General features: G+C 39.2%; 1 protein-coding gene across 2 annotated transcripts in view; it reads left to right on the top strand.

The window, feature by feature from the left end:
* Positions 1 to 14,846, top strand: part of PCDH11X (protocadherin 11 X-linked) — a 1,230,124-nt gene extending 1,215,278 nt beyond the window's left edge. For both annotated transcript variants that reach the window (XM_038748015.1, XM_038748013.1), the window contains one exon: positions 13,912 to 14,846. In XM_038748015.1, coding sequence (XP_038603943.1) covers positions 13,912 to 14,303 — 392 coding nt within the window. In that variant the 3' untranslated portion in view covers positions 14,304 to 14,846. The remainder of the gene's footprint in view (positions 1 to 13,911) is intronic.
* Positions 14,847 to 26,148: the final 11,302 nt, after the last annotated feature.

Raw genomic sequence — 26,148 nt, 5'->3', positions numbered from 1 at the left:
AATATTTCATGCTGCTGTCCTTTTCCTCAACCCCACTTCTTACCAACAAAAACTATTCTGCATGCTCATTATTCTGGCCAGAGCCTTTAGAACTGAAGTTCAATTGTAGAGGGTCTCAAAATTCCTTTCAATACCGATATCAGGGACCCTGTCCGCTCTGCAATATATTAATTATGATATTGTCAATTAATTTATCCAGCTGTCTAATCAGCCTCCTAATGAAGTCTGTCCCTGAATAACACTGTTGAAGATTCATAGAGTCAGACAATGCAGATAAAGAGAGGATAGTAACCATTTGATTGCTTCAAGAATTGGCAGACACTGTTGGCAGGATATGGTTTAAGAAAGGTGGCACACTGACTAAAAATCATAAAACCTGGGTTCTAATCCCAGTTTCTCCCCGGGTTTCTTTTGTGATATGGGCCAAGTCACTTAACCTCATTGGAAGCAGCGTGGCTCAATGGAAAGAGGATGGGTTTGGGAATCAGGGGTCATGGGAAATCCCGGCTCCACCGATTGTCAGCTGTGTGACCTTGGGCAAGTCACTTAACTTCTCTGTGCCTCAGTTACCTCATCTGTAAAATGGGGATTAAGACTGTGAGCCCCACGTGGGGCGACCTGATCAGCTTGTATCCTCCCCAGCGCTTAGAACAGTGCTTTGCACATAGTAATCGCTTAACAAATGCTATCGTTATTATTATCTATATTAAGGGGATAAAATAGATTGGGAGCCTAAACATTACTATCAGCATGAATGGTATTTCTTGAGCAATTACTGTGTGCAGGGCACTGTACTAAGCGTTAGGGAGACTATAATACAACAGAGTTGGTAGACACATATACTGACTACAGCAAACTTACGGGATAGGCATTGGGTATCTAGTGCCACACCAATACCTAGCATGTAGTAAGCTCTTCATAACTATATTGTTATAATTATAACTAGTATTTCATGTTTAGTCACTATACCTCAACAGGAAACATTAAAGTGCTTAGTACAGTGCTCTGCACACAGTAAGCACTCAATAAATACGATTGAAAGAATTAAATACTTTAGGAGCACTATGAAATTGTCTTTTCTTCCACCCCTTGGAATAAAGATCTTACATAAACAGGGCGTGCACCCAAATATATGAAAACCAATGCTAGTTCTGTATGTTATTGCTTGATATGTTGCCAACTTGTACTTCCCAAGCACTTAGTACAGTGCTCTGCACACAGTAAGCGCTCAATAAATACGATTGATTGATTGATTTGTGTTTCCAAGTCCTATCACTCATTCATGTAGTGTTCATCGAGAATTCCATATATATTTGATTTTACAAATTGCTGGAAAGAGAAAATGCCGGCAGATTGAGAATTTGAATGGAGTAGAGTAGGAGGAATGAACATTTTCATCTGTGCAGTATGGAAGGAAGAATCAATTTGGGTATAATTGAATGAATATCCTATATATTTCTATTCAAAGGTTTTGTATCAGAACAAGAAGATTAGTCAACAAAATATTTTACCCAGGTGTTTAAAATGCAGACATAAAGGACAACAAAGAAATAGTTGTCTCGGTAAATGGGGAAAATATTCTTTAAAATTTTAGATAAAACGGCATGATCTAGTGGAAAGAGCATGGTCCTGGGAATCAGAAATCTCATCTTGGCTCTGTCCCTTGTCTGCTGTGTGATCTTGAACGAGACACTTGACTGCTATGTGCCTCAGATACCTTATCTATAAAATGGAGATTAAATCCTCCTCCTCGTGCCTTAATTTTGGAGCCTCATGTCGGGCAGGGACTGTGTCCAACTTGACCATCTTTTATCGAGGTACTTAGCTTAGATATAGTGCCTAGCACATAGTAATAATAATAATAATAATAACTGTGGTTTTTGTTAAGCGCTTAACTATTTGCCAGGCTTAACACAGTCCCTGCCCTGCGTGGGGTTCACAGTCTCAATCCCCATTTTACAGATGAGGTAACTGAGGTCCAGAGAAGTGAAGTAACTTGCCTAACATCACAAAGCAGACAAGTGGCAGAGCTGGGACTAGAACCCACAACCTTCTGAATCCTAGGCCTGTGCATTATCTGCTAAGCCACACTACATAGCAAGTGCTTAACTACCATTAAAATTAATTAATCTTTAAACATTCCTTATAAGGGTAAACTTTCATAAAGGCAACCCAAATGGTATTTAGGGTATTTAGGTTTAAGAAAATTTTTTAATTTTGATTTTTAAGGGAACTCTTTTTGTCTTATCTGAAGTCCACAAATTTTACTTCACTTTGTCCTGCATGATTCAAGTATGAAAGATACCCATGTCGATTCAGAAGTTCACTGGAGACATTTGAAAAAAAAAGTAAAATAACCCTTTATAGCTTCCAAGATTTTTGCCTATAAATTAAGCCCTCAGGAGTCTTTTTTTTTTTTTTTTACATTCAGAAAGTTTTCACATTTAAATTGTTTGGAACAATTCCCTTACCAAATGCTCTATGGAACAAGAGATGGCACTAGATAACTATACTTACACCAAGGCCATCCATATGGCTTTTTGTTCTGCATAATTGGATTAGGAGTTCTGTAGTATGAGGCCAAATCAATGTCTAGATTAAATTCAATGCAATTTAGATATATATCATGTAGCAATGTGCTAAATTACTCGCTCTGTTATTTCACAATTGCCCTCAGGAGCAATCACCTGCTTGATTTCTAGACCCACACTTTTCCGACTGAATCTTTTTCTGAAGAAATTCTGGTGTTTACGTGAAGGTATCAACAATATTACAGACCAGATGATTTCCTACTTAGAAGTCTTCCCACTAACACTGTCAACTGGATCCTCGTAGGCTGGCTCACTTGAATGATGTAAAGTTTGGGGGAGGCCTCCTGAAACCCACTGCTTTTTCGGGCACTTCTTGGCCATTCCAACAGCCTGTATTTTATTTCCATTCTACTCTTAAATCATGGCTAAATTAAAATGAATCCTGACCCTTTGAGACTGAGGTTGTGTGTTCAAGCCCCAGGTTTGGGGTGGCTGGAACAGGTGTGATCTTTGCCTTTAGGGGCCAACTATGCTTGGTAAGCAAATTGGGCAAACCATGGATGCTAATCCCGGCTCTGCCCCTTGTACGCTCTGTGCCTTGGACAAGTCAACTAACTTCTCTGTGCTTCAGTTACCTCATCTGTAAAATGGGGATTAAGACCTTGAGCCCCCTGTGGGACATGGAATGTGTCCAACCTGATTATCTTTTAACTGTTTTGGCATTTAGAACGGTGCCTGATACATAGTAAATGCTTAGCATTTTAGACTGTGAGCCCACTGTTGGGTAGGGACTGTCTCTATATGTTGCCAGTTTGTACTTCCCAAGCGCTTAGTACTGTCCTTTGCACACAGTAAGCGCTCAATAAATATGATTGATTGATTGATTGATTAGCAAATACCATTAAAAAAAGGTCAGTGCTAAAGTCAGCCTAAAGAGAGTAACTTGTCTATTTTGTGTGTTTGTGACAGTGCTGTTGTGTGCATAATGCAGATGGGATTGTGGTTGCCACATTTGGCTCTTCTGCCTTGTCTGAGCTCTCTATTGCAAGTTTGAGGGGTGGCTACTTGCGGATATGCGTTCAGATATATTTATATATAAGTTCCAGAGAGAGAGGCACATCAGGATGATAATAATAATGATGGTATTTGTTAAACACTTACTATGTGCAAAGCACTGTTCTAAGCACTGGGGAGGATACAAGGTGATCAGGTTGTCCCACGGGGGGCTTACAGTCTTTATCCCCATTTTACAGATGAGGGAACTGAGGCACAGAGAAGTTGTTAAGTGCTTACTATGTGCAAAGTACTGTTCTAAGCTCTGGGGAGGATACAAGATGATCAGGTTGTCCTACACGGGGCTCACAGTCTTCATCCACATTTTACAGATGAGGGAACTGAGGCACAGAGAAGTTGAGTAACTTGCCCAAAGTCACACAGCTGACAATTGGTGGAGCCGGGACTTGAACCCATGACCTCTGACTCCAAAGCCCGGGCTCTTTCCACTGAGCCACGCTGAAAGTCAGCCTAAAGAGAGTAACTTGTCTATGGGGTGTGTATGGGACAGTGCTGGTTGTGTGCATAATGCAGGTGGGATTGTGGTTGCCACATTAGACTTCTGCCTTGTCTGAGCTCTCTATTGAAAGTTTGAGGGATGGCTACTTGTGGATATGCGTTCAGATATATCTATATTTAAGTTCCAGAGAGAGAGGCACGTTAGGATAATGGGTTAAGAGGACTGCTTCTGCTCAATGTCCACAGCCATCACCTCCTGACTTCTCCCCAGCTATCTGCCTTGCGTTAGGAGGATAGAGAGACAAAGGCAGCATTCTGGGAGTATTTGCCCAAGTATTATCAATCAATCAATCAATCGTATTTATTGAGCGCTTACTGTGTGCAGAGCACTGTACTAAGCGCTTGGGAAGTACAAGTTGGCAACATATAGAGACAGTCCCTACCCAACAGTGGGCTCGCAGTCTAAAAGGGGGAGACAGAGAACAAAACCAAACATACTAACAAAATAAAATAAATAGAATAGATATGTACAAGTTAAATAAATAAACAGAGTAATAAATATGTACAAACATATATACATATATACAGGTGCTGTGGGGAAGGGAAGGAGGTAAAATGGGGGAGATGGAGAGGGGGATGAGGGGGAGAGGAAGGAAGGGGCTCAGTCTGGAAGTTAGGCAAGTCACCTAACTTCTCTGCGCCTCAGTTACCTCATTTGTAAAATGGGGATTAAGACTGTGGGCGCCCCGTGGGACACCCTGAACAACTTGTAACCGCCCCAGCACTTACAACAGTGCTTTGCGCATAGTAATATTAGTATTAGTATTAACTGATCACGTATTTTGGGAGTTCTGCCTGTTAAAGCGTTGGCTAATGCACCTAGGTTTCATACTGTCTCCCCCTTTTAGACTGTGAGCCCACCGTTGGGTAGGGACTGTCTCTATATGTTGCCAACTTGTACTTCCCAAGTGCTTAGTACAGTGCTCTGCACACAGTAAGTGCTCAATAAATACGATTGATTGATTCCCAAGCGCTTAATACAGTGCTCTGCACACGGTAAGCACTCAATAAATACGACATGATGATGATGATGATGATGATGATGATATACTCGGTAACTGACATACTATGCTTCTGGTAAATCTCTGCGAATACAGTAATGTACCGAAGAGATGATTTTTAGTTTTGATTGCAATTTTCCATACTTTAAAATTTCAAAAATCTCCCTGTAATAATTCTTCCAGCTGTGAGTTATTAGCAATTCACATTCCTATTTCTATTAAAAAAAATAATTAACAATGGAAATGAAAGTACCCATAAACACTCAGCAGGATGTATAAAGTAGGCTGTCACTATCTCTTGGTACTTAGAACCAAAAAAAAAGGGAAAATACTAGTTTTGTCTCATCAGAACTCAAATCAAGCAGAAGTGATTTACTTTTAAACAAAGGAGGCCAGCCAAGCCCTACGTTTTGTTCAAGTTGAGTGCTCAAAAATCTTCCTGTGAAAAGGGAAATTGTGAAAATAAGAACATAGAAAAACATAATTACTTGGGAAGTTGGGGAAAACATACTGCAGACTTTAAGGTTTCAACAGGTGGTAACATCTCTTTCAATGCATAAACCTCATTTGACTTCCCCCTGTTGAAATAATAATAATAATTGTGGTATTTGTTAAGCATTTACTATGTGTCAAGCACTATTCAAAGTGCTGGGGGGATACAAGGTAATCAGATTGTCCCATGTGGGGCTCACAGTCTTCATCCCCATTTTACAGATGAGAGAACTGAGGCACAGAGAAGTTAAGTGGCTTCCCCAAGGTCACAAAGCAGATAAGTGGTGCAGTTGGGATTAGAATCCATGACTTCTGACTCCCTTTTAGTCTGGTTATTGTTGATGTAATTGCAATAATTCTGATTGGGTCAGTTTAGTGAAGCATGCAACAAGAGAAGCAGCGTGTCTCAGTGGAAAACGCCCGGGCTTGGGAGTCAGAGGTCATGGGTTCTAATCCCGGCTCCACCACTTGTCTGCTGTGTGACCTTGGGGAAGTCACTTAACTTCTCTGAGCCTCAGTTATCTCATCTGTAAAATGGGGATTAAGACTGTGAACCCCACATGGGACAACCTGATCTCCTTGTATCCCCCCAGTGCTTAGAACAGTGCTTTGCACATAACAAATGCCATTATTATTATTATTATTATTGTTATTATTATTATTATCATGTACTTTTCCGTGAAAGCTCCTCCCAATTCATGGTCCTTTGTCTCTGAACCATGTGTCAGCTCTACTTAAGATATTTGAAAACAAAAACAAAAAGCAAACCCAAAAAAGCCCCACCTCTTGATGTTTTCTTTCCCTGTGTGATAAAATCCAGCTCCTGGGCAGAAATAAAAATGTGGATGTGTGTGTATATGTGTGTGTAACATTGCATTTTGAAAACTCTGACTTTTAGTCCTTGTAAAATTACTGTCTCAATTGAATTATTGCTCCCACATCTTTAGTTCAAGATGGAGAGTTTGTTGCTCAGTTATTTTCTCTTTTGAATGAGTTCATTTTACCATCCCTTATTTCGAAGCACTGGTTTTCCTGTATCTCGTTCAAACCAAACGTTTCCTGAATAGTCAAGACAGACCAGTGCTTTTCTGTACTATCTGCTTTAGTTTCAGGTTTATACAGACTCTCTATTAACATTTAATTACTTGGGCTTCTGAAACCTTTACAAATATGGAAAGAATTGTAGTACAGGGCTGAGTACTTTAGGTCTCTAGTTTATTATGCTATTAACCTCGGATTTGTCAAGGTTTCAGGCAAAGGAGGATGCTAGAAATCAATTATCTTTAAAATAACGACCGCTATATTTTTTGGAACTCTGGAACAGAGCTCAAACTCCAATAAGCTGCCTTTTAGAATTAATTGAATTTTGCCCTTAACTCCCCTGTTCAACTGAAAACAATCCAACTACATTCAAGAACGTTCTTTAAATTATGAGATGTCTGCACAGACGTCCAATCCATGATTTTATTCAAAATAGTCATACTATATATGGCATTAATTACAAATTATATGTTTTGTTTAATGTACAAAATAATATTCTGGGGAGACCATATCTTAGGAAGAAGGCTATCATTTGAGCACTTTCAACGTTCTCTGGATGCTGTAATAACCTTGTCGCTTATATTCATTCAATGGTATTTGTTGAGCGCTTACTGTGTGCAGAGCACTGAAGGTCATGAGTTCTAATTCCAGCTCTGCCACTTGTCTGCTGTGTGACCTTGGACAAGTCATTTCACTTCTCTGGGCCTCAATGACCTCATCTGTAAAAGGAGGGATAATAATATTAATAATGATGGCATTTATTAAGCACTTACTGTGTGCAAAGCACTGTTCTAAGCGCTGGGGAGGTTACAGGGTGATCAGGTTGTCCCACGAGGGGCTCACAGTCTTAATACCCCTTTTACAGATGAGGTAACTGAGGCCCAGAGAAGTTAAGTGACCTGCCCAAAGTCACACAGCTGACAATTGGCGGAGCCGGGATTTGAACCCTTGATCTCTGACTCCATCATCATCATCATCAGTCGTATTTATTGAGCGCTTACTGTGTGCAGAGCACTGTACTAAGCACTTGGGAAGTACAAGTTGGCAACATATAGAGACAGTCCCTACCCAATAGTGGGCTCACAGTCTAAAAGGGGGAGACAGAGAACAAAACCAAACATACTAACAACATAAAATAAATAGAATAGATATGTACAAGTAAAATAAATAAATAAATAAATAGAGTAATAAATATGTACAAACATATATACATATATACAGGTGCATATAAAGTGCATAAAGTATATCCAAGGAGTCACTATGAATCGGAAACGACTTGACGGCGCTTAGTAATAATACTAAATATATATCACGTGGGACAACCTGATCACCTTGTAAATTCCCCAGCGCTTAGAGCAGTGCTTTGCACATAGTAAGTGCTTAATAAATGCCATCATTATTATTATTATATCTCTATACATGTATGGCTATCAATTACCCACCAGTATACATATATATATATGTATGATAATATTACTATCTATATGTTATTATTATATCTACCACAATTATCATATATATATTTTGTTTATATACACAAATCTACATATCTACCTATATATCCATCACCTATTTATCTATATATCAAGCTGTCTGTCCACTATACTCAAAATACTTGTTACTGGGAAGCAGCGTGGCTCAGTGGAAAGAGCCCGGGCTTTGGAATCAGAGGTCACAGGTTCAAATCCCTGCTTCTCCAATTGTCAGCTGTGTGACTTTGGGCAAGTCACTTAGCTTCTCGGTGCCTCAGTTCCCTCATCTGTAAAATGGGGATGAAGACTGAAAGCCCCCCGTGGGACAACCTGATCACCTTGTATCCTCCCCAGCGCTTAGAACAGTGCTTTGCACTCCAAAGCCCGGGCTCTTTCCACTGAGCCACGCTGCTTCTCTGCGAGCCCCATGTGGGTGAGGGACAGTGTCCAACCCAATTTGATTGCATTTATTCCAGTGCTTGGTACGCTTCTGGAACATAGTAAGCACTTAAAAAACAAAACAAAACTGTAATCGCAACATATATGCTCACACCTATATGTTCTCTGTGCCCTAAGAGAAGCCCATAAAGAAAAGACAGGACATGTGAACTTCTTGTCCCTGTTCTCCTCTTGTCACCATTGTTAGAACTGTGAGTCACGCCACTCCCATCTTCGTCCCATGGTCTTCTGAGGTCTGGTCTCAAAGATTCCCTCCACATCTGCAGCCCTTTACGATTTTGACCATTCTGTTCCATGTTTCCTCCTCCATCCCTTTCGAGTCCAGAGTTGGGACTTAGCTTCACAAGTGTGGGAAGCAGTGTGGCCTAGAGATCAAACATGAGTCAGGGAGCCAGAGAACCTGGGTTCAAATCCTGACTGTGACACGTGTCTGCTGTCTGACCTTGGGAAAGTCACTTAATTTCTCTGGGCCTCAGTTTCCTCAATTGCAAATGGGAATTCGTGCCCTCTGTGGCCCGATCCTCGTGGCAGAACTCTTCATCCCCCTGTTTATTTATAGTGCACTCCCCTTAATCTACTTTTTTTCCTTTGTGGCTCATGCGAAGATGCCAGTTTCGGCATCACAATTTTCATGATCTCTCTCCTCCTGACTCCACATTCAGGCCTCAGCTGAAAACTTGGGGGAAGGATAAATCATGGATTGTATATTTGGAGGATTATACAAGGTGATGCAAACATGGTGGGGCAGAATAAAGTGGGTACTCCTTCCAGAGGAAAAAAAATGTATGAGAAATAGGTGAGAAAAGGCAGAGATGTGAAGGAAGAAAAGTTAGAATATTGGCATAAGAAGTGGGAAGTTTGTTTGAACCAGAGAGGAGTTGTTTTTTTTAATTGTTCAAGAGTGAAGTGTTTGCTCACTGGGTGTACCCTCAAAGATTTTAAATACACCCAAGGTAAGCTCATTCTTCCATGGAATGAGCAACGTGACTCAGTGGAAGGAGCACGGGCTTTGGGGTCAGAGGTCGTGGGTTCAAATCCCAGCTCCTCCAATTGTCAGCTGTGTGGCTTTGGGCAAGTCACTTAACTTCTCTGGGCCTCAGTTCCCTCATCTGGAAAATGAGGATTAAGACTGTGAGCCCGCCGTGGGACAACCCGATCACCTTGTAACCTCCCTAGTGCTTAGAACAGTGCTTTGCACATAGTAAGCGCTTAATAAATGCCATTATTATTACTACTGCTATGGACTGTGGTCCATTTTAATTCATAAAGTCATAGCCAAACAACAGATTATATAAATCAAAACAATTAAAGTCAAGTTAACTAAAAATCCTGAAATCTTTGAAGACTCTAGAAACCTAAATCAGACAAGTGACAGTGTCAGCTTGTCATCATAAATTGTGGAGCACATAGCAGGAGGCTTCATGTTTTTCAGGAACCTTCAAAAATTAAGTGCTTTCATTTAGTTCCATTATTTTTAATGATTTTTCATGCAACCCTTGGTGTCATTAGAAGAAAAATAATTTGCTTTGAAGTGAATTTCATTAGGTGTTATAGAGCAGAGAATGTCTATGCTGTACCAATGCCTTTCAATTTATTTTTGAAAACTGCAAAGTTCAAGTATATTAACCTAAAAAATTCTCAGCTATGTTAATATTAATTCATTAATTCAGTTGCCTAGGATCTGTGTTTTCCTACACATATGACATGATTGAATAAAATCTTTTGGTGATTTGGGGAAAGATTATACCATGTTGGGACAGAACGTGTGCCACATGATAATGACCAAAAAAAGAATCAATCGATGATGTTTATTGAGGGCTGTGTGCTGAGTAATCTACCTGGTGCTTGGGAGGGTATTATAATTAATAACAATAATAGAATATTAATTTTTTCATATTGATATGTCTCCCCTCAGACTGTATGCTCATTGTGGGGAGGGAACGTATCTACTAACTCTGATGCATTGTACTTTCTCAAGCACTTTGAACGGCACAATTAATTGATTATAATAATAATAATAATTGCATTTGTTAAGCACTTACTATGGGCCAAGCAGTGTTCTTAACGCCAGGGTAGATACGAGAGAAGCAGTGTGGCTCAGTGGAAAGAGCATGGGCTTTGGAGTCGGAGGTCATGGGTTCAAATCCCCATTCTGCCAATTGTCAGCTGTGTGACTTTGGGCAAGTCACTTAACTTCTCTGGGCCTCAGTTACCTCATCAGTAAAATGGGGATTAAGACTGTGAGCCCCCCGTGGGACAACCTGATCACCTTGTAACCTTCCCAGTGTTTAGAACAGTGCTTTGCACATAGTGAGTGCTAAATAAATGCCATTATTATTATTATTATTACAAGGTAAGCTCCTTACCATGGACTTTAAGGCACGCGATCAGGTCTCCCCTTGCTACCTTACCTCACTGATTTACTACAACCTAACCTTCCCACTTTGCTCTTTTTCGGTAGGGAATATGTCTATCAACTGTGTCACACTGAATACCCCCAAGTGCTTAAAACAGTGCCTTGCACATAGTAAGCGCTTAATAAATGCCATCATTATTATTTAAGCAATCAGTGGTATGTATTGAGTGCTTACTCTGTGCAAAGCACTGTTCTAAGCACTTGGGATTATTCAGTGCGACACAGTTGATAGACATATTCTCTACCCAAAAAGTGCAAAGCGGGCAGGTTATGTTGTAGTAAATCAGTGAGGTACGGTAGCAAGGGGAGACCTGATGGCATGCCTTAAAGTCCATGGTAAGGAGTTTCCTTTTGATGTGGAGATGGATGGAAAACCATTGGAGGGTTTTGAGAAGTGGAGACAGGGAAGACAGGAAGGAAAGTGATGCAGTAGTAAAGATTGAATATGCTAAGAATAGAAGAACACAATATGATAAGTGCTTGGATCAGCATGATAGCAGTCTGGATGAAGAAGAGGTAGATTCTAGAGATCTTAAGGTAGAACCGACAGATCTAATGTGAATGTTAATAGATATTTATTATTATATGATTTAATATGAGTTATCATTCAGAGATAATGACAAGGTTACATTCATTCATTCATTCAATTGTATTTATTGAGCTCTTCCTGTGTGCAGAGGACAGTACTAAGGGCTTGGGAAGTACAAGCTGGCAACAGGAGACGGTTCCTACGCAACAACAGGCTCACAGTCTAGAAGGGAGAGACAGACAACAAAATAAAACATGTGGACAGGTGTCAAGTCGTCAGAATAAATAGAAATAAAGCTAGATGCACATCATTAAACACATAACTAGAATAGTAAATGTGTACAAGTAAAACAAATAGAGTAATAAATCTGTACAAACATATATACAGGTGCTGTGGGGAGGGGAAGGAGGTAGGGCGGGGTCTCAGTTACAGACAACTGAGCCGGAGAAGATGGTGGTGTTTTCTACAGTGAAGGGAAAATCTCTGATGGGTCAAGGTTTGGTGGGAAGAGGAAGATTTCTGTTTTGGATATATGACGTTTGAGGTGTCAGCAGCACTTCCAAATAGAGATTTACTGATGGCAAGAGGAAATGCGAAACTACAGAGAAGGAGTGTGGTCACGGCTGGAGAGTAAGATTTGGGAATATACATATGGAGAGATGGTAAACTATGGAAATGGGTGTAGGATTTGGAAATATATATGGAGAGATGAAGTGGGTGTAGATGGAGAATGCAGGAGCCCAGAATTGAGCCTTGAGGGCCTCTCACGTGACCAAGTTGACGATGAGATTTATTTCATGGGAATCTGCACTCTCATCCTCAGAAAGTTTAACTAACCCTAATTCATCTCACGTTTATTCACCCCTTTGTAGCTTCTTCAGTGAGAGTATAAGCTTACTTTGGGCAGGGAAACATGTTTCTCAGCTCTGTTGTACTCTCCCAAGCACTTAGTAAACTGTTCTGCACAGTATAAGAGCTTAAGAAATTCCACTGACCAATTGATTGATTGAAGGTACAGAATAATAATAATAATAGCATTTATTAAGCGCTTACTAAGTGCAAAGCACTGTTCTAAGCGCTGGGGAGGTTACAAGGTGATCAGGTTGTCCCACAGGGGGCTCAAAGTCTTAATTCCTATTTTACAGATGAGGTAACTGAGGCTCAGAGAAGTTAAGTGACTTGCCCAAAGTCACACAGCTGGCAAATGTCAGGGCCGGGATTTGAACCCATGACCTCCGACTCCAAAGCCCGTGCTCTTTCCACTGAGCCACTCTGCTTCATCACCAATTCTGTTTCCTGGCAGACTGATCCATCTCACAGTGAGACTGAATATGAATGTTTTTCTCATGGTCTGTCACTGGTTTGTAGCTTTTTGGGTAACATATTTTTACTAAAATAACCACACAATCTCAATCAGTGGTATTTACTGAACACTAACTGCATGCAGAATGCAGTCTGGTGTGCTTGGAATAATCGAATACAACAGAGTTGGTAGGCATGAGCCCTGAATGCATGGAGCTTACTGTCTTGAAACAGATATTAAAATAAATGACAGGCAGGGGGATGGCAAAGTGTAAGGATATGTGCAGAAATCCTGTAGGTTTGGGGGTCTAGTGAATATCAGGTACTTAGATTGTGAAAGCCAAAAATACCATAGGGTCTTTGTCCATCTTGATAATCTTGTATCTACCCCAGCATCAGCGTGATATAATGGAAGAGCCTGAGCATGGGAGTCAGAGGTCATGGGTTCTAATCCCCCCTCTGCCACTGATCAGCTGTGTGACTTTGGGCAAGCCCCTTGGCCTCTCTGTGCCTCAGTTACCTCATTTGTCAAATGCGGATTAAGACCGTGAGCCCCACGTGGGACAACCTGATTACCTTGTATCTACCCCAGTGCTTGAACAGTGCTCTACACGTAGTAAGCACTTAACAAATGCCATCGTTATTTGTAAATACCGTTATTATTATTGGATAGTGATAATAGTATTAATGATGTTATTTCTTATGCATTTACTATATGCAAAGCGCTTTTCTAAGCGCTGGATCAATCAATCAATCATATTTATTGAGCGCTTACTGTGTGCAGAGCACTGTACTAAGCACTTGGGAAGTACAAGTTGACAACATGTACTAATTAGTTGGCTGGATGAAGACTTACGTGTACAGGCGACACAGGTAGGAGAGCAAATGGGGGAAATGAGGGCTGAGTCAAGGAAGGCCTCTTGGAGGACATCAATTAATCAATTTTATTCACTGAGCGCTTACGTGTGCAGAGCACTGTACTAAGCATTTAGGAGAGTACAATACAATGGAGTCAGCATACACGTTCCCTGCAGATTTAAAAAAAAAATGTGTTGTTGGAAAGGAGCTAACGTCCTGTGATGTTCTTTTCCTCCAGCTATAGAAGTTAATCTCCAGAAGGCCTTAGCAGAAGCCTCCGAGACCTGCACCCAAGAATGCCTGATTCTCGGCCATTCCGACAACTGCTGGATGCCACCGTCTCTGACGCAGTACCAACAGGCTAATCCCCCTCTGCCAACATTTGGCTTCCAACAAGGATGGGGGGGAGGAGCCAGACCAGAGGGAAGGCACACTCTCGGGAGGCCCGTGGCTAAGGATGAGCTTGACAAAGGGCAAGGGGTTCCCAGGCCCCAATTTTACAACACGTGTGAAAGACAATGCACCAGTGAAGAGTCGGTCAAGGTTATACCCCTGGCTAATTTCACTCCGGCCCAAACGGCCCCCATGTCGGGGAACAACTCCGCCTTTATACACGAGCATCCCCTATAAGGCTCATTCGGTTAGGGCGTTTCAGAAATCGAGGGAGTGTATATAGCCGAAGCTTAACGGTGAATTTTAGTGCATACTCCCAACCCGTTAGGCTTGTGAATAGTTATGTAAATAACAATCTGAGTTGAATTCCAGCACTAGATCCTTAGTTTTAGGTGAAAAAGAAACTATGCCACAAGCTTTGGTCATTGTCTAAGAAAAAAAAAAAGAAAAAGAAAGCAATTGAGCCTTTCTCGTCCAAAAGGGGCTGTAGTGACACTGATAATATTATATGGTTTGTCAGATATGATGCTTGCTGACGTTTTTATCCAGCCTCCCTTATCTTTTCATTTTTTTTTGCTTCTTCTGTGAATTATACCAGTCTTTGCCATCTGTCTCAATTTTTTTTATTCATTAGCATAGAGGTTGAAAATAAAAGCCAAGCAAATATTTAATCAGCATCTAGATGCGTTTCCGAACTTATCTTTAGATCATCTAAGTCTTGGCCTTAATATTTTTTAGTATCATTCTCGTAGTATTTTAGTAGATTTTCTTTTAGACCATTTACCCATATGTATTAGGATTTTTCTATTTTATGCTTTCCTTTTATTTTCAAAAGTACATTAGTAGGGCAGAATTGTATATGTGTATGCTCTTTAAATTCACAATAAATGAAGCATGGAGACAGAAATTTGACTGTAGCTTACTACTACTCACTAGAGTATTAGGTAATGTACTACATATTTCCATGCCAAAATGACTCTACTGAAGTACAAAGGAGATTTCATTCTTTGCAAGGTAATTTCTTAGGATGCTGAAAGCTACATCGGTATTCATGCTACATCTTCCATTTTTTTGCTATCACCCTATTACTAATCAAGTCTTTGCCTTACAGTCTAGATTTTGGCTAACATCCAAGGAAGTTGGGCGTACCTGAGCTAAAAACAGAAGGAAAATGGAGAGATTGAGTGTCTTATACAGTACTGTGCTTGTAAACTACTGTTGTCCAGAAAATATTATGGTGATTTAAATGTTAATTTTACAGCACTATAGTCCATTATTGAGGTCTGCTATCAATATAACTGTAGATACGGCACACTAAACCTATTACTCTAAAAAAGTTTTGTCTCAGCTCGGTTTATTGAAGAAAATTGCTGGCAATAGTTAGGTGGAATCCAGGAACTCAGTGAATATGAGATGTAATAATAAATATACATGCTTTCAAGGTGATGTACCAGGGAAAATTGGAAGTTTGTTCCTGACTCTTGGGGTGGATCAGAAATTCTTCTCAGACAGCAAGTGAAGCAAGTGAATCTCAGACATTACCTTGTATTTCTGATCTTGAGATTTTTTTTAAAAAAAGAGTAGTTGTTTTCTGCTTTTGTTTTTTTCTTCCTCCCTTTGTACTCAGCCATTATCTTCTATATTTCATCAGTTCTGAAAACTCCCATCATGCACAGATTTTTCTTCATGTCAAATTCAAGTAATTTTTCCAGGTGGAATGCTACAGTAAATCAAGAGACAATTGGAATTTGCTGGACAAAAATGTGAATATTTCCCGTGGATTCAATTAGAAATAGACTCCGTAATGTAATTTAAGGGTATAATTTATAAATAAAACTTTGTGTGTAAAAATGCTGTAATATAAGCTGCTTGTAAATTGATAGCAATTCTAGTTGGTGAGGGTTTCCACTAAATGCTGAGGCACTTCTCTTAATTTTGTGCCCAGCAGGTATAGTAGCTTTGCGATTTATATATTGTGCCCAATGTAAGCCTATTCAAATCACATTTAGTTTTAATGTGCAGCAGAACTTTACTTTTTGCCTAATTGAGTCTAATTAATGAAATCTCAAAATAGCTAATGGTGGGTTGACGCTTTCAATTCTTAACTTAGAGTTGAACAATTTCACAAGCAGAATCAGCACATCGCGTGAAGGTATTGCTATTTCGTTAGTATATTGCCAAGGGGCTTTCAAAATTCCAGGGCTTTCAGGTTTGGGCTGAATGTTTGCAGGACTTGTCACCAGGCAATGAGCTGGAAAAAGTTCAAAGGCCAATCTGTGGCTCCCTTAATATCATTTTAACTCTGATCATCTACTTTGGCTTATAGTTGAACCAGTGAATTGTGTTTATAATCAAATTTGAAGTCATATTTAAGAAAGAAAATTCTAAACGCGTAGAAAAATTATGACACCGAACGACTCAGTTTCCAAAGTAATGGATTCCATGATAGGTAGAAAAAGCACAATGTGGCAATTTGATGCAGTTTTCATTCAATAGCAATATTACAGGTTCCATTTTCCCTGTGTTTTACTATGCAGTATAAAATACTACTACACTATTAGCAAAGTCATTTCTTTGAATACTGTATTCCGCTGAAGACTCAATAACCTCAGAGGATTTTCCAGAATTTGAAGAGGAATCAAAGAGCACAGTGACATATGTTACATGATTGCAAGCCAGGGCTTCCAAGAAACTTTAGAGGAATTGGAATAAGAAAAAAAAAAAAAACCCAAAATGTGGGGATTATCCATAACTCTCTTGGTATGTGAGTGGCTGTTATGCAAAAGAAGGTCCCTAACTGATTTGCCTGTCAATTAGGGATAGAAAAAAAAATGAAATGGACTTAAACGACAGCAAGAGAATGGACAGATGGAAAAACTTTCTAGCAGATAGAATTGTTAAATGAGTTAAAAAGGGAGACTATAGAATATCTTCTCCCCTGGAGAGCTTTTAAATTTAGATAGATATCCATCTGTCCCTAAAGACTTAGGTACAGTTTTGCTGGCAGGATGGGGATAGATGATATTAACTCTATGGTCCTTTTTGTCTTTAAGAGTCATAATCAGCATTAGTCTGTGTTCCACATAGTTCTAACACTGGAATTGATTGCACAATGTTAACACATCCCAGTGTTTGACAAATCATTCACTTTGTGGCTGATTTCACAAACTTCAATAATTTGATATGAGGAAGACTCTTTATCACTTAATAAGTAATTGCATGAAATGATCCAAAAGCTTCATTAAAGATGAAGAATTAGCAGTAGACCACCGCTTTTTTCCCCAAAGCCTAATACGATTTACTCATCACTCTCTCTAAATGTTAGAACCATGGCAGTTTGGTCTTATCACAGTTCTCTCGATTCCTAAGTGGTCTCTAATGCATTTCACAAACACACGGAGTCTTTACTTCCAAAGTGAAGTGGCAATCTTGCAAAAACAGAGTGGAATTTGAAGCCTTCAACACAGGCACAACCATGTTTTTTTGCTGATTGCTGGAAATTTCAGCAATTCACACTGCTACAGTTTTCGTTTCAGTCAATCAGATTGCTCAGCTGCAGTAAAATCCCACTCAGAAAAGGTTCTGGTGTACAAAGACCCAGACCCACTGTTTGCGAAGACACTTGAGAGTCTCAAGGCCTTGAATATAAGCATTGCAATTTTATACGTTCCCTCCTTGACCATCCATAATCTAGGCGTCTAATAGTGGCAGCCTGTCCTTTGAAACTGTTTCAACATCACTCTCCATGTGATGTCTGTGGAAATATGTTTGGTCTTCAACTACTAAGACATTCTCAATCAATCAATTGTATTTATTGAGCGCTTACTATGTGCAGAGCACTGTTCTCAATAAACATCCATCCTAGAATGTTGATCAGTGAGCGTGCTGTGTCTTTGCTTGTAAGAAATTAAGTTGGATAATTTTTGCTCAGTTCCTGTCAGTAGATAGCTCTTGCAGGGGAGCTGAATTTAGCATGTCTGACTGACCCTTTAGTCGTTGTGAGATTGTGAGGCAGTCATTACTTCTTCTCAATGGAGCTGCCCTTCCTTGGGAAGATTTAGCCTTGAGAGGGGATTGTAACCCTTCTGTGTTGGCAACCATTTGCTAGTGATTTTGTTTACACATCAGCTAGCCCCCACCCCTCAGCATATCTTGCCTCTTCAATAGAACACATTCCTGGAAGCTGCACTTATGAAATCAATCAGTCAATCATATTTATTGAATGCTTACTGTGTGCAGAGCACTGTACTAAGCGCTTGGGAAGTACAAGTTGGCAACATATACAGATGGTCCCTACCCAACAGTGGGAAGCAGAATTTCTACCTGCAGAAAATGACTAAGCTAAAACTTCCTTTTCTTCCCCTACACTTCTTCCCCTCAATACCCAAAGACAGTTTACTTTTAGATCTACCTAGATATGGGAGCAAATAGAAAATATGCTGGGTTTCATCAATCAATGTTATTTAATTGGAATTAAGTATTTTTTTTAACCTCTTCCTTAGACTGAGTTCCATGTGGGACAGTGACTGACCTGATTATCTAGTATCTACTCCAGTGCTTAGTACAGGATTTGGAATATAGTAAGTGCTAAACAAACCCCGCAGTAATTGTGATTATTCAGCTAAGCACTTAGGGAGAGTACAATAGAGTTGGTAGATGCGATCTCTGTCCTCAAGTAGCTTAAAACTAATCAGCAGAAATTACTTTCAAGATAAAACTATCAACTATCCCTTTCCTCTATAGGTACCCTTCGTGTAAATTTTTTAGGTACCAGAATAAAATGTAACATTGTGACTCTATCAGTATATATTTAATTCATTAGAATGGGCACTGTGTGAAGGTTTCCATACATGGTTTTTTTTTTTCCAGGAATATTTTTTCCTGCGACAGTTAATGTGATGTGTTAGTTTCTTAAAGACTAGCATTAATTTAGACTTTTTTACGCATACATTAGTAATTTCTCTGGAACAGATATTGTACATTTTGGAGTAACCTTATTTAGACATTTAACATTTTCTTTTCTAGTTATGTGAATTTGTGGCGATTAAGGCAATTCTATCTACACAATTCAGTGGTAGTTACATGATTAGAGTTGTTATGCTGTGTGACAGTAAATGACAACCTTTGCCTTCTTATAGAATTGATTGACTATATTTTGATGAGAAATTTAAGCATGGCACATTCATAAATTTAGTCATAAGAAGGGAAACCATCTTTAGCTTAAATTTTCTTTAAATACATGCAGAGTCCAACCATATATATCTATTATTTATATGGTTAGAGTATAAGACTGATTTTTAATTTGAAATATACAATGTTATACCTTGCAAGAAAATCTAGTCTATGGTTCCATATAGGAAAAAAAAAAGTCTTTCTGTGATGATATCAAAATTCTTACTCTTAAGGGAAGGAACATGAGACTATTTTAAAATCCAGCAAGATATGTCTAGAAAGTATTTTTCTTAATATGTTTATACAATTAATGAAAATTAATATCATTCCCTGCCAATAGTTTCATTAGAGTTATTTGTTCAGTGGCTTTAAAAGAAGGAATCATTATTGTAGCTTCCTTCCAAAATCAATTTATTCTTAGTAGTAATAGAAAACCATTCCCTTTGACAACCACCATTTACCAGCACAAGTTGAAAAGAAATGGAGGCTGGTTTGTGAATGTGCAAAGAACGTGTTAAAGGCAAAGATTTTATTTGGTAATTTAAGAAAACAATGTATATAACTTAGGCTAACCCCAGTTAAGATATTTAAAAGCAAACAAACAAACAAGCAAACAAAAAAAAACACCTTTGTAAATATGCATTTGAGTTTGTATTCTGGGGAGATTTTTTTTTTCCACTCTGTGACATTCTACAGGATCTGAAAGTGAGCAGTGAGTGTATGTGTACATTGCTAACCACGCTTTGGAGAGCAGGCAATTGGACATTATAAGATGTTGTCCAGTATGAAACTGCAGTAGCTCTATTTCAGGTTCTGTACAGCATGTTGTCTTGTTAGTTAAAATGCTTACTAATAAACTAGTTCCACAAAATCAAAACTTATTCTCTGTGAGTTTGGGAGGCTCATTTTTCTTCTAAATGCGCGCCTTGAACTAATCCAATATTGCCATAACCCTGCAGGGTTTTCATAATTTTACTTTACATTTTCCCTTGGTTTGCTCTTCATACGGTTTTAGCTCATCCAGTTCTGTCATTTAAAACTCATATAAAACGCTTCAAAATGAAAGAGATTTTTGCTAAAACTGAAATGTCTTCGATGGGCTTTGACACAAATCCGGTTTTACGACATTGCAGATATGACATTGATAACATCTTTAACAAATCTAAGTGACAAAACAGTCGTAGTGCCAAATGAAGGCATTTTTCTTCTGTATTATTTGCTCCAATTTGATCCGTGAACTCTTTTCCAAAACCCTAAAACCACTTTGATCAGTGCCACTCTTAGCTTTCGCACCCGAAACCCAGGAAGTTTAAGCAGTCACCTGAAAATTACAACCCTAGAAAACCCATCTCTGTCTCCACTCTCAGGTACACTTTGCCCAAATAGGCCTTGCCTTAATGTATTTTGACATTTCAAAGTGCAACCCAGCACCAAGAATTCTATCACCTTGGATTAAATTATCAATCAGTGGTATTTATTGAGTGCGGAGCACAATACTAAGCACTTGGGAGAGTACAATGTAACGACATTTGTAGAAACATTTCCTGCCTACCAAGAGCTTAGTCTAGAGACAGATAGAAAATGCTCACTGCAAAAATGTCTAACAAAATTATGAATTTTCACTAGCAGACATAGGGAGATTATTAACCACAGTGTGGTACTAGAACACTTGATAATCAGAAAATACATTCCATGAAGGAAGGGAGCAGGTCTTTTTTTTTCCTCCCATGTTTCACGCACTCAGTAAACTGTTCTGTACACACTAGGTGCTCCGTAAGTTCTGCCGATTGTTTGAGAGTGATGTGAAATGAAAATTTAGAAATGAATTCCAACAGCATTGAGATAAATGAGAAAAACGTTTCAGCAGAAATATTTGTGAGAACTTTCTTCAATTACTGGACATAATAAAACATTCCACGCTTAGCTCATATTGCCACCAGATATTAAATGAAATTACCTTTCATTGTTTCGCACTTTCAAATAAATTGTTAATTAAGGTAATATATCCAGCTGAAAGCATAACGGGTTATGGAGAGAAGAAGAAAAAGTGATCATTATGATAGAATCTTAGACATGATCAGAATGCTAATGATATATAATTGCTATTTAAGTAGACTACATTCTCATTTAGCTATTTAGAATCCATATAAGACAGTTATAACAATTATTTGAACAAGGAAAATGTATTAAAGTTAAATATTATTTTGACCTTTATTACAATTTGGCTGACCATGTTATTCTTGCTGGAAACGAGGACCCCAAAATACATTTTGTAACTTGTCTGCCTTCCCTTTCCCACTAAGTGATTGTGAGAGAGGGTAAGTTGTGTTCTACAACTGACTCACCAAATGTCCCTGAATGCTGTGGGATCTAATCTGAACATGGACCTGTGCATTTTCCAGCCTAAGTATTGATACAAATATTTCAAGGGGAACAAGAGAAACACAACAGTATGAGATAGGTTGAACAGTTTAACCAGAACTGAACCACTTCTGAGACAGTTGTTATTTTCCTAACATTGCTTGAGGTGACTCCTACAAATCTAGGACTATCTTTGATAAATTGGTAATGTGTGGTCTATTTAATTAATCTGAATTATAACCAATAAACACTTAATACAGTGTTCTGCCTACAGTAAGTGCTCAAAAATACTATTGCTTAACTAATGTGTAATCAGCTCCCTTGCCCTTTTGAGCATCTGAGATAGTGACTGAATAAATATGGAAGTATCTACCATCAACATTTAAGGGGAGATTTTTCCTGGTACTCAGGTACATATACAATTAACTCCAAATTATTTCATTTCCTTATTTGTGGATTATTCAGCCTGGCATCTTCTCTTCCAATGGTAAATCTGTGGTCATAGCACTGATTTTTTTTTTATGAAAGCTGAATAGAGGAAGTAATGGGAAGTAAATATGAATATTAAGACTTTTTTTCTCTATATAAAATTTCCTGGTAAAAAACATTGAAACTCCAGTTACGAATACAAGGAAAATTGTCCAATTCCTTTTAGAAAACGTGGAACACTACCGAGTTCTTACTGTATACAGAGCACTATACTAAGTGCTTGGGAGACTACGACACGGTGGAGTTGGTAGATATGTTCCCTGGTCTTGAGGAGTTTACAATCAATCAATCAATCAATATCATTTATTCATCACCTTTTGTGTGGGGAGCATTGTTCTACCAGAGCTTTGGTGAATACAATAAAAATGAATTTACCTAATCCTTGTTCTCAAATACCTTAAAATCCCATGAGGGAAACACATCCATAATCCATAATTGCAGAGCGGCAATTACATGTTTTAATATCCCTTAGTTATGACAATAAAGAGACTACTAAATGAGTTACAAAATAGTACCAAATGGTTAAAGATGTGATGTTTGCCAGTCTGAGTCATTACTTTGAAACTTGCATGGAAATGGAATGAGCTAGTTAAGGTATTGTAAAGAAAATGGTTCAGAACCATATAAAAAGGCACAGGTGGAATGTTGAAAGATGGCGAGCTCCACCTTTGGCTTTGGAAGAAAATATGGAAAAGAATAACTGTATTAAGTATCTGGATCAGACTGTCTGACCTGTAGCAAGGAAGCTTATATGCTCAGTGTTTCAACTCTGCACAGGATTGAAGCCAAGCAGATTTTGTACTCTCCTAGTTACCCCACTAGACTAATAGCCCTTATGGACAGACATCGAGAAGCAGCATGGCTCAGTAGCAAGAGCCCGGGCTTTGGATCCAGAGGTTATGGGTTCTAATCCCGGATCTGCCAATTGACAGCTGTGTGACTTTGGGTAAGTCACTTCACTTCTCTGTGTCTCAGTTCCCTCATCTGTAAAATGGGGATGAAGACTGTGAGCCCCCTGTGGGACAACCTGATCACCTTGCAACCTCCCCAGTGCTTAGAACAGTGCTCTCCACATAGTAAGTGCTTAATGAATGTCATTATTATTATTATTATCATGTTCACCAATTCTATTATACCTTCTAGACTGTGAGCCCACTGTTGGGTAGGGACTGTCTCTATATGTTGCCAACCTGTACTTCCCAAGCGCTTAGTACAGTGCTCGGCACACAGTAAGTGCTCAATAAATACGATTGAATGAATGAATGTATTTTCCAAGCACTTAATACAGTACTGTGCATAAAGTGCTCAATAAATACTACTACTTCATTGACTAATATGTCACCAGCTCTAATGCCCCTTTGAGCATCTGAGATAGTGATGGAATAAAACAACTCTGTTCGTGCCAAATTTCTTACTCCTCCATTCAAATTTAATCAATCATAAAAAAATCAAAATAAAAAGAATAAGATGTATTCTCACACTTTAAAAGGAGACGAGGTGGGAAGCAAAAATCAGTTGGTTGGATTAATATATTTATAGGTATAAATGAAGACATTTTTAAGTCACCATCTTGCATAACTAGCAATTTAGTCTCCAATAATCACAGTTCCTCATTTTAAGACTGACCTGCTATTCCAATATAGTGGAGAGATAGCTGAACTTTTGAAAATATTTTGGAGATTTATAAAAAGAAATCGAGACTGAGACTGTCTTAGCAAAAGTGATTAGCTTCCCATCCCTCCTAAACTGCTCTTACTTAGAAACTTGGCCTTCCATACCACTCTCAATGCATACTTTGTTTAGATCCCTCAATATTCTGGGACTTGCAGTTTACACATTCCATAATCAAACAATAAATCATATTTAATAAATGCTTATTGTGTGCAGAACGCTGTACTATGTGCTTGGGAGAGTACAATATAATAGAATTGGTAGGTAATGGAATTTGTTTGGTGCTTATTCTTCCCCCTGTCTAGAGTGTAAGCTCACTGTGGGCAGGGAATGGGTCTGCTTATTGTTGCATTGTGTGACTCAGTGGAAAGAGCCTGGGCTTTGGAGTCAGAGGTCATGGGTTCAAATCCCAGGTCCACCAACTGTCAGCTGTATGACTTTGGGCAAGTCACTCAACTTCTCTGTGCCTCAGTGACCTCATCTGTAAAATGGGGATTAAAATTGTAAACCCCCCGTGGGACAACTTGATCACCTCCCCAGTGCTTAGAATGGTGCTTTGCACATAGTAAGCACTTAACAAATACCATTATTATTATTATTTCTCAAGTGCTTGGTAGAGTGCTCTGCACACAAAAAGTGCTCTGTAAATATGACTGAATTAATATACATATGGCAGGCACTGTACTAAGCTCTGGGGTAGATACAAGATTGTCAGGTTGGACATAGTCCTTGTTCCCCATTTTACAGATGAGCTAACAAGAAGTTAAGTGACCTGCCCAAGGTCAAATAGCAATCAAGTGGCAGAGCCGGGATTATAACCCACGTCCTTAATAATAATAATGATGGCATTTATTAAGTGCTTACTATGTGCAAAGCACTGTTCTGAGTGCTGGGGAGGTTACAAGGTGATCAGGTTGTCCCACGGGGGGCTCACAGTCTTAATCCCCATTTTACAGATGAGGTCACTGAGGCCCAGAGAAGTGAAGTGACTTGCCCAAAGTCACACAGCTGACAATTGGTGGAGCCGGGATTTGAATCTCTGACCTCTGACTCCAAAGCCCGGGCTTTTGCCACCGAGTCACGTTTTCTGACTCTGAGGCCTGTGCTCTGTCCTCTATCCACATGATTCCCACACCTCTACGCATAACTCCTTGACTCACACACAGACACACACACGCACAAATTCACAGATATTTTTCAGTCACACGGACACACAGACAAACAGATGGAAGTGGAAGTCTTAGCCTTAAAAAATAGGGCCACTTCAGCCAACCAAAACAAACCGACATCTGTCAGTTGGAGCTATGCGCAGTCACAACTGCCGAAGCAACCAGCAGGATTCAGCCGAGTCCTCTCCTGCACACACTGAGCTATTTTAACAGAACACCTTAGAAATGCAGCTCAAGTCATGCTGAGTTAAGCTGCTTAATTTAGACGCGGAATGAGTTTGACATGCTTGCTTTAATTGCTGGTAAGTGTCGATGAAAGATGCTTCATCAATTTAAGAGGACACCATATTAACCTTTGGGACGATCAACTGCACCTTTTAATCTAACGAATTTAAGGTTCACGTAGTGACTCAGCAATGCCAGGCTTGGCAGATTCCAGACACGTTGTTAATATACGCTAAATTCAGTGCAAAGTGCTCATTTCGATTTCATTCACGATATTTGGTAGCACTGCACCAAATACATTTTAAAAAGCCAGTTTTTTTTATTACTCCTGTGGATTAAAATAGTCATTTCCTGATAAACTATTGGGCACTTACTAGGTACAGAACACTGCGCTGGTGTTTCGGAGAGAACAAACCAATAGATTTGGTAGATAAGATCCTTGCCCTCAAGGAGTTAACAATACAATGGGAGATACAGGCACTAAAGTATATTACAGAAGGGAAGGTGGCAGAGTAGAAGAATATATACGCAAGTGTTATGAGTCTGGGAGCGGAGAGAGTATCGAAGGATTTGAGGAATATAAGTCCTTTGACACCGAGGAAAAGGTGAATACTTTCACTGTTTAAAACTTCATAAAGTCAATTTCGAAGAACTGTTCCGTCACAAGAAGTTACTCCAGTGGTCTTCCCAGAGCGAGCACTCAATAAATGCTATTGATGGTTTGATTGATTTATTGATTAATTGGTCATTTATCCAACTAGAACAGCTTTTCTGGTACTTTAAGAGCACATTGTTACCTATGTACCCTGGATAATTGATGGCAATAGGAGAAATAGCCTTGGACCGCTAATAACAATAATAATAATGGTATTTGTTAAGTGCTTACTATATGCCAAGCACTGTTCTAAGTGCTGAAAAGCACTCGGACTGCAAAGATCTTGCTGAAATGCTCGGGTATCTTAGATACCTGACATGGCCATTGGAGTGACTGCAAG

Source organism: Tachyglossus aculeatus, chromosome 6 (assembly GCF_015852505.1).
Source record: "Tachyglossus aculeatus isolate mTacAcu1 chromosome 6, mTacAcu1.pri, whole genome shotgun sequence".
Lineage (NCBI taxonomy): Eukaryota > Metazoa > Chordata > Mammalia > Monotremata > Tachyglossidae > Tachyglossus > Tachyglossus aculeatus.
The sequence above is the reverse complement of the archived record's forward strand: the minus strand, read 5'-3'. Positions and strand labels throughout refer to the sequence as shown.